This window comes from Nicotiana tomentosiformis, chromosome 7 (assembly GCF_000390325.3).
Source record: "Nicotiana tomentosiformis chromosome 7, ASM39032v3, whole genome shotgun sequence".
NCBI lineage: Eukaryota > Viridiplantae > Streptophyta > Magnoliopsida > Solanales > Solanaceae > Nicotiana > Nicotiana tomentosiformis.
The window spans coordinates 7027683-7043562 of record NC_090818.1 but is presented as its reverse complement, the minus strand read 5'-3'; the positions used below and the strand labels follow the sequence as shown (position 1 = coordinate 7043562).

Sequence of the window (15880 nt, the reverse complement as noted above, 5' to 3'; positions counted from 1 at the left end):
ACTATACTCTCATACGTGTTTCTCGTACGTTAAATTATTTTAAAGTAGAACTTTCTTAATGATTTTGACTGATGAAGTTAAGAAAAATTAAGTATTTAGTCATTTAATTCAACAAAAACCAAACTGTGTGAAATATTGGAAAAAATTATAAAAACTAACATTTGTTTAAGAATTTCAGAATTAACAACAAAGCATGTGCAAGTTTTCAAACTAAAAAATACGTCCTCCCTTTCAATTTAACGGTCACTTTAAGCTCAAAAAATTATCCCAAAAATATTGTTAGTTTAGGGATTTTAGATTGCATTGTTATTTGTTTCCAACTCTACTCTTAATATTAAAGAAGTAAATAGTTTTTTTTAATGTTGCTTAATTCTCAAAAATTATTTAATCGGAATAATATAATAAATTATATCTCATATATATTACGTATTGTTTAATAAACGTGAAAATAGCTAAAATAAAGAAAAAGAGTAGTTAAAAATGGGAATTATTGGAACTGCCCAGAAGCTTCAAAATTACGACGGGGGTGTGAAGTAAGATTCAAGCCAACAGCAAAACCAACACACCGGGCGTCACATAACATGCCACGTGGACATTATGCCAAATGTCAAATCTTTATTGGTTAGCCACTTCACTTTCCACCTGTAACCCCAATGGTATATATACCCTACTCTCCCTTCTGTTACTGAAATTTCCTCTTCCCAATTAAGTACTAATAAACTTCACCGGAGATCTTTTTTCCGATTAAACTCCGATTTCCTAACGCCGGCGTGCGAATATGTTATTCCGAATAGGGATAATCCTATCATTGTTTTTGCTGCTCACTCCAATTCCATGTCAATCCGCAGTTTCCAGCATAGATCTGGGATCCGAATGGTTCAAAGTCGCCGTGGTCAACTTAAAACCCGGTCAACCTCCAATCGCCATCGCTATTAACGAAATGTCCAAACGGAAAACTCCGTCTCTCGTCGCATTTCACGCCGGCAGTCGCCTCATCGGCGAAGAAGCTTCTGGAATCGTCGCTCGTTATCCCAACAAGGTTTACTCCCATCTCCGTGATCTAATATCAAAAACCTTCCCGCACGTGTCCAAAACCCTTGAATCTCTCTACTTAAGTTATGATATTTCGCCCGAGGAATCGAGAAATGTGGCGGTTTTTAGGACTGAGAATGGTGATTTCACGTCGGAGGAGCTGGTGGCGATGTTGTTGAAGTATGCCCTTGGATTGGCGGAGGCGCATACTCGGGGAACGCCAGTGAAGGATGCGGTGGTGACTGTGCCGCCATATATGGGAGTGGCGGAGAGGAAAGGGCTGCTTGTTGCGGCAGAATTGGCTGGTATCAATGTATTGGCGCTGGTGAATGAACATTCTGGTGCAGCATTGCAGTATGGGATTGATAAAGATTTTTCAAATGGGTCAAGACATGTGATTTTCTATGATATGGGTGCGGGTAGTACCTATGCTGCCTTGGTCTACTTCTCTGCTTATAATACTAAGGAGTTTGGGAAGACTGTCTCAGCTAACCAATTTCAGGTAAAATTAAGTAACCGTTTCATTGATTTTAAGCTCAGAGTATTATTTGTATTTGTATGAATAGAATTTTTTATATATTTACATGCAACATTGCAATTCTGATGGTTTGTATAGTTGTTGTGGAGAATGCTTCTGTTGAAGTTATTTTGTTAGGTTTATTATTTCGGTGCAAAGGATTGTAGCATTGTATATAGGGGTGGATGTACGGTATAAGCTATGGTATCTATACCAGTAGCTTTGCGTCAGACCTTGAATATGTGTTAAGAAATCTACTAGTTGTGTATAAATATTAAATTTTGAACCCACTAACTCAAAGCGTTAGTGGACTCACTAACATCCCGAACCCATAAAATTTAAATCCTAGTATAGGTACTTAATCTTTTTTCCTTGAATGTTAGATAGCTAGTATAACAGATGAGTGTTGCAGGTCAAGGATGTTAGATGGGATGCGGAGCTGGGAGGGGAACATATGGAATTAAGATTGGTGGAGTACTTTGCGGATGAGTTCAATAAACAGCTTGGAAATGGGGTTGACATAAGGAAATCCCCAAAGGCAATGGCGAAGCTAAAGAAACAAGTTAAGCGAACAAAGGAAATTCTTAGTGCAAATACAGCTGCTCCAATTTCAGTTGAATCTATTTATGACGATCGGGATTTTAGGTGAGTTTGTTGTTAATTGATTTTAATGCACATGAATCTGATTTCTTTCTTATTTTCTTGTTCATCTATTTCTGGGAAATTTTAGTTCTGAAATTTATCTTTTAGTTCCCCAGTGTGCTGTTAGTAAGTGAATGATGTCATGTTATCTAGAGAATGGTGGTCAATAAGTCCTGTCTATGATATGAAAGGCTTGGAGAAACTTTATGCTGCATCAGAGTGAGACTTAGTACCATATGCCATGCACTGGCTACAGTATTTCACGTGCTGCTCGTGATGAACCCTTTAAGTGATTCGACTCGATGTGCTCCAGATATGATGGAGCTATTTTTTCAAAGAATAGGCTCTTGCTGTAATTTCTTATTTTGAATTTAAACCTTATTGTTCCTGTTGCTCTTTTAAGCTTTCACAAATTTGATATCACTTGAGAAGTTCATGTACCGTGAAATGGGTTATTACTAGAAACAAAGGGGCCCTACCTTTTGCACCTTTACTACCATAGCCTTCCAGAGATATTTTGGACCAGGCCAGGACCAATATCAGTTTTGTCTAAGTAAGCAATCCTAGAGATCCTTTATATAAACGAAAAGGAGAAATACTTTCTTTCTGATGTGCAATGGCATATGCGGAAGGTGAAGTATAGCATGAGGCAAGGCTTAGCTAAAAGTCAATGCAGTCGCACACGCTATGATTTTATGCTATAGAGCTTATGCGATTAATCTGAAACTGATTCTCTAGGTATACACATTAATTGGATGGCATTGTATTGTTTGTTGCTCTTCCACAGTTTGCCGTGTTTGCATTTTTTCTTCACAATATTTTAGTTAATATGGCATTGCGGATTATGTAAACTTTTAGTTGACACGATCAAATTCTCAATTTCGTATTGGATAAGGAAGTTCTGCTCCTTCGTGAATAGGTTGCTATCTAAGACATATAGGAGCCAAAGCCAGTACCCACCCTTCTTCTTGTGTGTGACTTATGTGAATCTACTGCCATTCTTTCACATTTGGAAGCGGAGGAAGAGCGATCTACTACTAAATTATCAATTGTTCTTTAATTTATTCACTCATCAGAACTTTATTTTCTCACAGGAGCTCAATAACTCGTGAGAAGTTTGAAGAGTTATGTGAAGATTTGTGGGAAAAAGCTCTTGTACCGTTAAAGGAAGTTCTTACACATTCTGGTTTGAAAGTGGAAGATATTTATGCAGTGGAGTTGATTGGAGGTGCCACCAGGGTGCCAAAATTGCAGGTCTGTGTCTCTGCTCTTTTCTTAACAAAGTTGAGGTCTACCAACTACAGTTATTGAATACACATATTAGTTGTTGCCATATACTAGCAAACCCAAGAAATATTTTTGATTGCCGATGAAATGTATATTATAGGATAAAATAAATGTTGTGTTGCTGGCTGTTGGAGTTTCTTGCCACTGAATCTGTCAGCATCATCTTTATCTGCCAGCAGGGACAAACTGTAGTAGTCATGTAAATTTGGATATCATTGCTTGTAGCATGATTGATTTAGGGATTTGTCAAGACACTGATTGTTTTCTCGAAAATAAATTACATTCCTCCTTTGCAGGCTAAGCTTCAAGAATTTCTTGGAAGGAAAGAACTGGACAGACACTTGGACTCTGATGAAGCAATTGCGCTTGGTGCCTCGTTGCATGCTGCAAATATAAGCGATGGAATCAAGTTGAATCGTAAATTGGGGATGATTGATGGTTCTCCATATGGATATGTGATTGAAGTAGATGGTCCAGATCTTCCCAAAGATGAAAGCACCAAACAGTTGATCATACCACGTATGAAGAAACTACCCAGCAAGGTATATCAGAAATTTGTTTTGACTGTATATTGTTGGGGAAATGACAGGTTATTAAAGAGCGTAATAATACATGACAGTTTTATGTCCCATTGTGTGGTCTAACTGCAGATGTTCAGATCCATTGTTCATAACAAGGATTTTGAAGTTTCACTAGCATATGAAAGCGATGACTTCTTGCCACCTGGGACTCCTTCACTTACATTTGCTCAGTATGCAGTGTCAGGTCTTGCTGATGCCAGCGAGAAGTAAGAATCAGCAATATATGGATCAAATAGTGGATCATGATCTGTTATTCTGAGCTTTCTGCTTTTTCTTTTAGGTATGCATCACGGAATCTTTCTGCCCCCGTCAAGGCTAATCTACATTTCTCCCTTAGTAGAAGTGGAATATTTTCATTAGATCGAGCTGATGCTGTTATTGAAATAACTGAATGGGTGGAAGTTCCACGAAAGAATCTGACAGTGGACAACTCAACCTCTGCTTCTGCGAATACATCAACTGAAAGTAGCCCCAGTAATACAGAGGAAAGCAGTGAAAATTTGAATGCAGACGGTGGTAACAGTAATACCTCTGATCCTAGTGCAAACGATTCTAGCACCACAAGTCTTAGTACAGAGAAGAAGCTGAAGAAACGGACTTTCCGAGTTCCACTAAAGGTCATCTGAACTTATCGATTTGCAGGGGGGCTATTTCGAATCCCCTTCATTCCATTGGGTGCCAGGGAAAATGCTATTTAAAAATACCTTTATGTTACGAAGTTCTTTACCAGTCTTATCCGTGAGGCTTCTTTGTTCATGTAGATTGAGGAGAAGACTGCTGGGCCAGGAGCATCCCTTTCGAAAGAATCTTTTAGTGAAGCTAAAAGCAAACTAGAAGCACTGGACAAAAAAGATGAAGAAAGAAGAAGAACTGCAGAATTGAAGAATAGCTTGGAAGGATACATATATGACACAAGAGACAAGGTTTGAGGGCTTATACTTTTTGTGTCTTTAACACTTGTGGATGCGTCGGGCTTATACTTTTTGTGTCTTTAACACTTGTGGATGCGTGTGATTATCTTGACACCTGATCCACTCAGCTCCAGGAACTTGAAGCCCTATCTATGTGTATTATTGATTTTCCCATTTCACGTTCCAATTGCATTTGCTTGTTCTCCATATTGATTTATATAATATTTTTTCTCTAGCTTGGTAAAGGCTTTGCAGCTAGATAAATCTTTCTGCAAGAGTTTTCAAGCACATATCCATGCTTTAAGATCCTCCTGATGCATCCTTTTATTACACTGTTTTGCTTTTGTGCCCTTAAATGAAACTTCCACATAGACACAGAACACAGACACGTGCAGACACACTCTGTTTCTCTGGTGTGTGTTCGATGTTGTCACCTTGTGGATCGCTGTTAGCTTCTCAAATTTTTTGTTTCTCTTGCGATGCACTTTTTATGAGTTGGCTTCCAGTGGCCCCCTGTCCTGTCACTGCTGTTTCGTGCCAAAATTTTTATTCGTTGATCGCATGAAACTGATTAATAAAACACCTCTCTTTGTTATGTTTGCATGTGCTCATTAACAGCTTGAATCTGAAGATTTTACAAAAATTTCCACCAGTCAGGAGCGTCAATCATTTATTGAGAAACTTGATGAGGTTTGCCTACTTCCTCTTTCCATGTTTGGTCATATATATGTATATATATTGTAAATATTAAATGAAGTTGCTGCACATTTTTCAGGTACAAGAATGGTTGTACACTGATGGTGAAGATGCTTCTGCCACCCAGTTTCAAAAACGTTTAGATGAGCTGAAAGCTTTTGGTGATCCCATATTTTTTAGGTCTGCTCCTAATATTAACGGTCAAACACTGAAGAATAGTTTTTTTAGTACCACTTTAAGTAGCTATGCTGAATGTAAATATTTGGTGCAGACATAATGAACTTACTGCACGCCCTGCTGCATCTGATCATGCTCGCAAATACCTTAATGAAGTGCAACAGGTAGGAAATTTGATTTCTTCTTCTATTCATGTTCTTTTCTGTTTGGTTAAAGATTATTTGGATCATGAAGTGTAGAATGTAAGCTTGAGAGAGTAATTGCGTTATGGTAGTATCTGTATCTAGTAGGATAAAAAACAGTACCTATTTAATTTTTTCCAAAAGGCAAATGGAGAAATTAGTAAAGGTTTACTAGGTTACACACTTACACTGGCACATCAATCCGAAAGTTGGTACTGAAGTTTTTCTAGTGGGAATGTTGGAAAATAAGCTGTTTATTCTGAGGCACTGTTTGAGATGATAATAGAAAATGTACTGATGAAATTGATATCAACCTGCATCTGCATTTCAGTGATTTTACATTTGGTGCCATAACTGTCGTTGTGCTTAAGTAGAAAATTCAGTTAGTTACATTGTTGATGCTGACCTTACTATCCAGATTCCTTCGCAATACTCTGTGTGATTTTCAAAGCTGTGCGCCAGCCAGGAAAGCTTTCCCATCTTTTTCTCCCTTTAATCCTCGCAATTTACCTTTTGTTTATTTCTTGGATACTTCAGATTGTGCATGGATGGGAAACAAACAAATCTTGGCTTCCTAAGGGAAGAATAGATGAGGTGCTCTTTTCAGCTGTTGTGTTTGTCTTTTTTCTGTTGTTGATATAATAAAAGCTAGACATCTCTTCTCATATGTTCATAGCTGGGAAATAAAAAGGGTCATGTTTGCAGGTTTTAAAAGAAGCTGAGAAAGTGAAGAATTGGTTAAATCAGAAGGTGGCTGAACAGAAAGAGTAAGTTCCCTTTTCCCTGCTCATGTCTTTCAACCTTTATCTTTTTCCTATTTACATACATAGTTTTGCCTCTCCCTTTTCTTTTCATACTTCTCTGCTTGTTTCTCTTACCACCTTATTTAGTCACTGAACGTAGCGTGCCTTTTTTCTGTTGTAACATCTTGTTCTTCAAACTGTTGAGCCACTGAACCCCTGAAAGTGATAACTGAAATTCTCTCTCCGTAAAGAATGAAGCTAGAGGATCTGTGTATCAAAGCATATACTCTTTGATTCGAACACTTGTGCACATATATTATATACACATACATGTGTGTGTATATGGGCCTTGAAAGTGAAAACTGAAATACTCTCTCCGTAAAGAATGAATCTAGTGGATCTGTGTATGAAAGCATATACTCTTTGGTTCGAACACTTGTGCACATATATTATATACACATACATGTATGTATATGGGTCTTGCTAACCTACTACAACTCCATTTTCATTTCCTTCATTTACCTTCTAAAGCACATTAATATCTTTTTAATAGCAGGACTTTTTTGTCTTTCCAACACAAAATCGAAGCACCAAAAAGACCATCTCTCCTCCAAATCAACCACGCCTTCTCTATTCTTTCCTCTTCACTGGCAAATACTTCCTCGCCATTTCTTTTCTCGGCGATCTCCTCTTCATTTGTTTCCTTCGGTGAACTACTCTCCTTCCTCTTTTCCTCTACCCCTCACTCCTTTTTCCATCTTTCTTAGCCTCTCCATTTCTTTCTGTGACCAAGTCATCCTTTTTCTCCTTTTTCCCCTTTTCTTCCATATATGTTAATCAAAGAAAAACTGGAAGAGTGAAGTATAAGTATAAGCTAAGAAGAAGGTGGTGTAAGTCCCGTACAAATACCTTCCAAGAGAGCAAACCTCTGGGAAAAAAAGTTGATTCTCTGATATGCTTCTTCAGCATGTTAACTACTTTTTAACTTTTTCACAAGCTGTACCACATCACTTTTGTAGGACAAGGGAAAAGGACAGATAAAAGTGATGTGGTACAGCCAGTGAAAAACATCTTTTTATTTTTATGCAATGCTAACCTACTATAGCCAGTGAAAAAGTTCTTCACAATGCTAGCCTATTATGGCAAGCGAAAATGTTCTTCACGGTGCTAACCTACTATCTGTAGTAGGCCACATTTCTTATTTGGTTTTGTATTTCATGCAACCAAATTAGGAGGGAAGAAGGTGGAACTTTGCTATCTTCTTTTGCCCCTATTCAATTGGGGATTGGAGGAGGATTGTACTGGTAGAGTAGAAAAGAGAAGAAAATGGGTGCTATAAGAATGTTTATCCGCAGGGCTTTGGTTAAGTGATAAGGACGGGTGATGTGTGGTTAGCACATCGTAGCTTCTAACCCTGCCATGTACAAGGTTAAGTTGGATAGGATTAGAGCAGCGAGCCCATACACCCCGAGCTCTGAACCTTTTCACCGACTGGAGTTGGGCCAAAAGCCCACATGGGACAACTTCAATATTAAAAGAAATAAGTAAAATAAAAAGAACGAAATAAGAATAGCATAAATACTGATTCTCTTTATTCTCTGAATTTTCATATGTTATTTGAGTCGGTTCTTGAGTTTGACAGCAAAAGTTCTCTGGTGGAAAACTATATAAAATATCATCAGGCTGTGCTGGTTCTCCATAAAAATTGTGACCCATATATCCCAGTGGTCCGGCTTGCCAGTTTGAGGAAGTCATAACTCTCTCTACAAAATTACCTTCTAGAAGAAACAACTTTCTATAAACATTGTTCTGAGAAAATTTATCTTATTGTTTTTTTTTTGAGAATGGTAACATTTGTATTAATAAAAAATGCACTAAGGCAGTGCATAACCATATGTACAGGGAATAGTAGATCAATCTTGGTCTACCTATTTACAAAAAGCCTAACATGTCTACCAGAGATTCTGTATCCTCTACAAGACTTTCTTTACACCAAAAATGAAATAGAAGAATACAGTCCATCTTGACATCCTGAACGGATTTGTATCTGTCTTCAAAAACTCTTGAGTTTCTCTCCTTCCATACTGTCCACCATATGCATGCAGGTATCAGTCTCCACCTCCACCATGTCTTTTGACTGACTGAGTCTCCAGTGTTGTTCCAAGATTTTAGTAACTCAACAGTAGTAGCTGGCATAGACCATCTTAGCCCAACAATGTTAAGGAACAGTTGACACAGTTGACTTGTAATAGGGCAGTGAAGGAATAAGTGGCTGTTCGTTTCCAATTCCCTGTACATAAAAGACATCTAGAGCAAAGTTGGAATCCCCTCCTTTTCAGGTTCTCTTGAGTTAAGCATGCTTCTCTTGCTACCAGCCATGTGAAACAATCACCTTATAAGGAGCTTTAACTTTCCAGATACTCTTCCACGGCCAACCATCTATGTGACGACCAGTGTTTGATAACAAAAGATAAGCTGCTTTGACAGTATACATCCCATTCTTACCATTGAAAATTTATCTTATTGTTGCTAATCTTTTTATCCCTTTTCTCATTCTTTTGTATGTTTAATGCCTTTTTTATTTTTCCTACAGCACTCCTGGATTCAACAAGCCTGCATTTACTTCTGAAGAAGTATATGAAAAGGTTCTCGATCTTCAAGACAAGGTACTTGACCTAAATCATCGTTAATTTGCTCTAGTGATAGAGCTGACCAAGAATTAGGTAGTCAACTTCTTCTCCATATGAAGCTTTCACCTTTTGATTCTGCCTTTCTCTTCTTTGTGGATCAGGTTACTAAGGTAAATAGAATACCCAAACCGAAGCCAAAGATTGAGAAGCCTGTGAAAAATGAAACTGAAAGCAGCAGGGAGAAAGCAGACGCTACCAACTTCTCTTCCGAGGAGGGTACCTCCCAGAAAGAAAAAACAGCTTCAGATGCAGAAAAACCATCCACCAATGGAAAAGCTGATGCCCAGTCTAAAGATCACGAATCAGACCATGATGAGTTATGATTATTACCTACAATGACACATCAAAGGCTAGATAACTGCAAATTACAAAGAGGAAGAGACAACAACTTGAGTTGTAGAGTATACTCCGAGTCAAACCCATCTTTTTCATGGAATGTTTTTGGGAGTCCTCGGTCTCCAGGCAAATATGGGTTCAAATAGTACATGCTAAGAGATCTTACACTTAATCCGTTGGTAGCTGTAACACCATATTAATGTAGAAGAGTGGGACATTATTCATGCGCCGTTTTTGGCTGCAGAATGGAATTTTGTTAGCTCCCCTCCTATGAACTCTTTCTATCACCAACCTCTGCCCCTCTTGTTCCCTGAAACTGCACTTCCTTTCTTTTAGAAACTGGAAAGTGTCCACTATTCCTTTGGGACAATGGATGCGTATTTAATATATGGAGTATATAAATTTTGAAATACTTGTATCGTTAAGTTATGCCACTATTGTCTGGTTGTGCTAGAGTTACCCTGCTGTTGGCAAAGTCATCTACCTTGCTCTCCAGCTTTTTATGGGTCAGCCATTTTTGAAAACAAGGGGCGGGGAACTGATGTGAATCTCAAGAAAACCAAAAGCTACCTAACCCACAAAGACATTTCATAATTTTGATTTAGGATCCAGGTCTCACTACTTAACAATTAGATGATAATAGGTGATGTATTGTGCAATAATGATATAACAGATAATCAAGTTTAAATGTTTCTTGAACGTGGAAGTTTAGCTCGTTATAAATGGAGCTATCGTTATGTATAAATAATATCATTTTTGCTTTCGTCATATTTCTAAACAATATTTAGTTCCTCTCCTGGTTACTGATACTGGGGAGGGTGGCCAAAAGCATATACTTGAAAGATTTCTTTTATGTGGCTTGATTTTCGATTTTCACTTAAGTTCTGCTCTTTTCGAGTGAAGAATAGTTGTTTCACTCTTGGCATTGCTTTGTTTTTCTCTTCCCTATCCTATCAACGACTTTCAATCTTTTTGTTCGAATTCTCTTTGTTTGTACTAAACTGCTTGCAGAATCAATCCTGTTCCTCACTGAAATTAGAGACTCAATCATTTCGAGCTAATATTTTGGAATCCACTAGGTTGGGAGTCCATATAGTTTGATTAGAGGCATTTCAGTTTACGGAAGAGGTATTAGGTTTAGGGAACTGCTAGTTTTAAAGAATCTTTTTTCCTTAAAAAGATTAACTATCTAATAATGAATAAAATTAGTCCGACTAGAGTTAAATGCACACGAATAAGGATTGAGGAGAGTTGATTGATTAATAGAAACTTTGATAAGATGAATTATGAAAGATTAAATGAAGAAGTACAAAATTTATTGATCTTAGAATTACAAACAAAACTAAGATGCTATAGAATCATCTGTGGATATTTCCATTTTCCCAGCTACCTTCTTGTCACTTTATGTCTCATGTATACATTTTGTTATCCAAATCACCTGGTAATTTAAAATTGCCTATTGATAAACAAAGAATATGTAAAGGCGGATATACATCTAGTAAACTGTAAAGCTATAACAAAATGGGATATCGATAAGAATCTGAATTAGCAAAAGCTAATCCTGTCTCCTCCAGGCATTAACCTGATCAGCAAAACTGAGTTACTTTAGTTGTAACCATTTCTGTGTACCTTTTGCCATCTCCATGCTATTGCTAAACTCTCTTCAAGTGAATACCTTGCTATCCAGTTCAGTTCGCGCCTAATTTTAGAAGGATCGCTGTACACTTCAGCGTAGTCTCCTGGACGTCTACTCAGGTAATCAATCTTTATGTCCACTCCTGTTGCCCTTTTACAAGCTTCCACAAATTGTTTCACTGAACTACCTGTAATGACAAGGACTTGACTATCAACAAAATCACTTCCGGTGTACCAATATGTAGAGGCAGATCCAGGATATATATATATATATATGTACTCTGTGTCAAAAGTTATGGGTTCAGATCCTTTAGACTACATCCACTTATACCAAAATGAATATATAAGTTTGCAACGAACAAAATGTTCAAAAAGTAATTTATAACTAGTGCAAAGTAACCTTTTCCAGTCCCAACATTGTAGATGCCAACTTTGCTAGGTTTTGCATGCTCGAGAGCTTTAACATGAGCGTCAATTAGGTCAGTCACATCGATATAGTCTCTTACACAAGTGCCATCTGGTGTGATGTAATCTACTCCTCTTATCTGAAATTGCCAGATAAGAATAAAGATTAAGTTTTACATACTGTTTATACATAAACAAGCAGGCTGTTTTGGATAATGGAGACAACGAGATATTCCCTCCGTTTCAATTTACGTGCACCCATTTGACTGGACACGGAGTTTAAGAAAAGAGAGAGGACTTTTAAACTTGTGGTGTAAAATGAGTCACATATATTTTGTGTGGTTATAAATCATTGCATAAAGGTAAATTGTTTCCAAATAAGGAAAGGGTTATTCTTTTTGGCACGGACTAAAAAGGAAATAGGTTCACATAAATTGAAACGGATGGAGTAACTAAGTAAACAGAATAGTAGAAAATGACAAATCAAGAAAAGAAGTGCAATATCTACTTGAAGAACATTCAGTAATACACCTATTACTGCTTACCTTCAATCCTGGAATTATGCCCCTGGCTGCATCAAAACAAGCACCAGATATCCGACCTTGCTCACGTAATTCTGGCCGTGGAGCTTCTCCTAACCTTCCTTCAGGGTCTGAGCCGATCACATTGAAGTACCTGATTAGTACATTGTAGACCATCAGATACTTGCATTGCGAAATGTGTATGTACAAAGACGTTACACTTGCACCAACTTCAGAAGCACCAAAATCCAACAACTTTATCAAGCTTCAAAGAGTTGGGAAAAAGTGGTTTTTGTTTTACTGCTTAGTGATAAAAAGGACCTACCATCAGCGGAAAGCAATTTTCAGTGATTCACTACAGGTTCTCTAAAGGTGAAAAATATAGTACCTATTATTTATCATATGAATGTATTTAGCATTATTATGCAAGGTGGCTTGAACATTGTTCGAGTTGGTGAAGTGAAACCATTCCTATAATGATAATGCACTTAATTCAATCGCAGGAAGGCGCTTCCTTACTAAGGATCAGCTGACCATTCCTTTTCAAGATATTCAAGTGTAAAGCACAAACCTTAATATCATGATAGCCATATCTGAAGTCTTTGAGTAGTCCAGTATGATATCTTCAGCCATTTTCTTTGCTTTTCCATATGGATTTATTGGGGCCTGTTTTGTATTCACAGTTACACCAGTTAGTTTGGAAACATTGTAATCAGTAACGATAATCACAATAACAAACAACTATTCCAGATATTGGCAAAAGTGAAAACGCCTAATGGAGCAAACTCGTTCTAGTTTGACAGGGCGGTGTTTTTCTTATTGACATATGACTTTACCGATGAAACATCAGTATAAATAAAAAGTTCTAATGAAGTGGAAATTAGTTACTGACTTGTGGCGTCTCTTCTGTAATAGGCATTTTCTCAGGCTCTCCATATGTTGCACAAGTACTTGAATAAATTAGTGTCTTTACACCATGTGCAGCCATTGCCTTAACTAGAAGCAGAGTATTTGACGTGATGTTATGATAATACCTGCACAGTGCAAGAGTATTACAAGACAGACAAAAAAGGAGAGAAACAATTTCTGGGGAGGTTAGGATGTTCGCAGCCTTACCCCTACCCCGGGAGGGCAAAGAGGCTGTTTCCGATATAATTTCTTTTATCAAAAATTTAACATTCACAGGTACCTAAGCGGTTCTTGAGTACTTTCACCAACATATGCAACAGCTGCAAAATGCATCACAGCATCAAATGCATTTTGTGAGAAAATCTTGTTAACCTGAGGTTGTTGGTTAAGGATAAAAAATCCTGACAACATCTGAAGCTGTAACAAAGATGTTACTATATAGAGAACTAAACGTGTAGATAAGTCGTGAAGCTAAGCATGAAAGAAGAAAACAAGTTATCCAGGATACAGCAGCACCATCTCCTAGATCAGCATAAATAAACTGAAGTCGCCCTGGCTCGGGAAAAAGTTCCTGGAGAGCTTTTACAGCACCCATATTTCCACGCGAAAGGTTGTCCTGTCAGAAAAATTTCATGATTATGACACAGTCGAAAACTTGATTTGTGAGGGGATTTTGAAATGAAGAGGGACATACCACAATAGTTACACGGTATGAATCTTTTAGGAGTCTAAGGACAGCATGAGAACCTATGTAGCCAGCACCTCCAGTCACTAATACATGAGTTACACCAGGTTCGTGTTGAGAAAACTGAAAATTACAAATTTTGATTGCCGATTACCAACAGATTCTGATATACATTGTAAGACATATGATCTAATTATGAGTCGGACAATCACCTTGACGGAGGTACTAAAACCAGATGAACTTCTGAATATAAGAAAACAAATTGCAGCAATGCCAGCAACCAAGAGCAGTTTCCTGGAAGTGCTGCTCCTTCTCTTTAACTCCACAAAATCCATGCCTGAAAGTTAATGTGCAAATATATTTAGCTCTTTTCAAAGTATATTCTCCTTAATTTTTTTAGTTATTGGTATATCAATTCATTTCTCCCATACCATGTAACAATTCAACATACTCAACACTGATGGCAACTTAATAAGTTATAACAGCATTATCCTGCAGCCAGGGGCGAAGCTACACTGCCTTAAAGGTGGTCAATTGACCACCCATTGCCGAAAATTATATTGTGTATATAGGTAAAATATTAGGTTTTAAAGATATATAACATATATATTGGACACCCTTTGTCGGGGAATTTTCTCCAATTCTTTCAAGTTTGAACACCCGGGGAAATCTTTGGCTTCACCACTCTGCAACTACTAAATCTAACAAACAAGAATTTGGTACAAACGCCTTTGCAGTTTCTAAAAAATTATTTTCAGGGAATCCATCAGCTATTGGCGTTCAGCGGCCATTTATAGAATTTCAGCGAATCAAAACTTCCCCATATATAAGCCTAACTACTAAAAGATCATCAATCTCAGTGTTTGATTATTTAGGAAGTCAATATACTTTTTATTTTTAATGTCCAATTAGGATCAACTAGGACACAAATAAAGCTGACTTCTTTATTTTCCAAAAGGGATATAATCCAATTTCTATTTCAAGCAATACTTCATAAAAGGACCTCCTCCAACCTAAAAAACTATCCTATATCTAAATAATTTTAGATGCTAATGTAGACCACATCGTAAAATAAGTATTTTGCACGTTGGAATCAAAGATCATGATGCAGAATGCAGAATTTATCTCCCTTTTCACCAATCGAATTAAAAAGACAACTTTTTTAATAAAAGACTAACCAATCAGAAGTTGATTTGAACATCACAAAGCCACAACAATCATAGAAAGACAAATAAAATTCTTCCTTACATTTCAGAGAATGACTTAAAAAAATGTATATCACGAAATTATAGATGTAAATAAGTAAAGCTAATTTTGTAAAATCCAGAAAACCTGTGAATGTGTAATAATAATGTGTATAGAAAGATAAACAAAAAGTCAATACTTTGCAACGACCTTAAAAGCGGAGGAACCAAGAATATAATTCACCAAACAATTAATTTTCTTTTTAAAAAAAACGTCTACAGCCTCAGAAGATGATCGCCAAAAAATTTGTAACAATGTAAAAATCACATGCAAAATCTAATTCTAGATAATAAACAAAAAAACTACGTAAAAAAATCCCAGATGATGAATATTAAGAAAGAATGACATAAAAGATTGTTTACCTGAAACGAAAGAGGAAACGGAAGAGATTTTTCCTTAAGCCAAAACTGATGTATGTTATAATAATGTTAATTACTAGTATTAATATTAAGGAAAAAAAGAGAGAGAAAACAAAACGAGAAACAATTGGGAAGAAGTTTTGTGAATATAAAGACAAAGACCAAAGAAGTTTTGTAGTATATAAGAAGAAGAAGTCAGATAATAAAGATAAGTAGATTTAGAAAATCCGAAAAGACAATATATTTCAGTGGAAGAAAAGTGGACCATGTTCTTGAGACTAATAATAAACTCAAAGCAGCCTCAAAATTAAACTAATGGATTATAAT

At 36.9% G+C, this 15880-nt stretch overlaps 2 protein-coding genes across 2 annotated transcripts; one reads left to right on the top strand and one right to left on the bottom strand.

The window, feature by feature from the left end:
- The first annotated feature begins 684 nt into the window (after positions 1 to 684).
- Positions 685 to 10204, top strand: LOC104097369 (heat shock 70 kDa protein 17). The gene is made up of 14 exons (XM_009603926.4): positions 685 to 1534; positions 1962 to 2194; positions 3286 to 3445; positions 3775 to 4020; positions 4129 to 4265; positions 4340 to 4676; positions 4821 to 4982; positions 5589 to 5660; positions 5746 to 5846; positions 5938 to 6007; positions 6563 to 6619; positions 6731 to 6792; positions 9362 to 9434; positions 9560 to 10204. The coding sequence occupies exons 1-14, from the start codon at positions 779 to 781 to the stop codon at positions 9779 to 9781; spliced, it is 2688 nt and encodes an 895-aa protein (XP_009602221.1). The 5' UTR covers positions 685 to 778; the 3' UTR covers positions 9782 to 10204.
- An 874-nt stretch (positions 10205 to 11078) lies between these two features.
- Positions 11079 to 15697, bottom strand: LOC104097370 (UDP-arabinose 4-epimerase 1-like). The gene is made up of 10 exons (XM_009603927.4): positions 15557 to 15697; positions 14162 to 14286; positions 13959 to 14072; positions 13773 to 13880; positions 13545 to 13636; positions 13248 to 13389; positions 12927 to 13021; positions 12380 to 12509; positions 11830 to 11974; positions 11079 to 11617 (listed from the first exon to the last, which is right to left on the bottom strand). Exons 2-10 carry the CDS (start codon positions 14282 to 14284, stop codon positions 11400 to 11402), a joined length of 1167 nt encoding a protein of 388 aa, XP_009602222.1. The 5' UTR covers positions 14285 to 14286; positions 15557 to 15697; the 3' UTR covers positions 11079 to 11399.
- Between the last annotated feature and the right edge of the window lie 183 nt (positions 15698 to 15880).

Coding starts and splice junctions, on each gene's coding strand:
- LOC104097369 (XM_009603926.4), top strand. CDS start 779: ATGTTATTCCGAATAGGGATAATCCTATCATTGTTTTTGCTGCTCACT. Junction 1,535..1,961: donor TCTCAGCTAACCAATTTCAG/GTAAAATTAAGT, acceptor TGAGTGTTGCAG/GTCAAGGATGTTAGATGGGA. Junction 6,008..6,562: donor ACCTTAATGAAGTGCAACAG/GTAGGAAATTTG, acceptor TGGATACTTCAG/ATTGTGCATGGATGGGAAAC.
- LOC104097370 (XM_009603927.4), bottom strand. CDS start 14,284: ATGGATTTTGTGGAGTTAAAGAGAAGGAGCAGCACTTCCAGGAAACTG. Junction 14,073..14,161: donor GTTTTAGTACCTCCGTCAAG/GTGATTGTCCGA, acceptor TGTAATTTTCAG/TTTTCTCAACACGAACCTGG. Junction 13,881..13,958: donor CATACCGTGTAACTATTGTG/GTATGTCCCTCT, acceptor TTTTTCTGACAG/GACAACCTTTCGCGTGGAAA.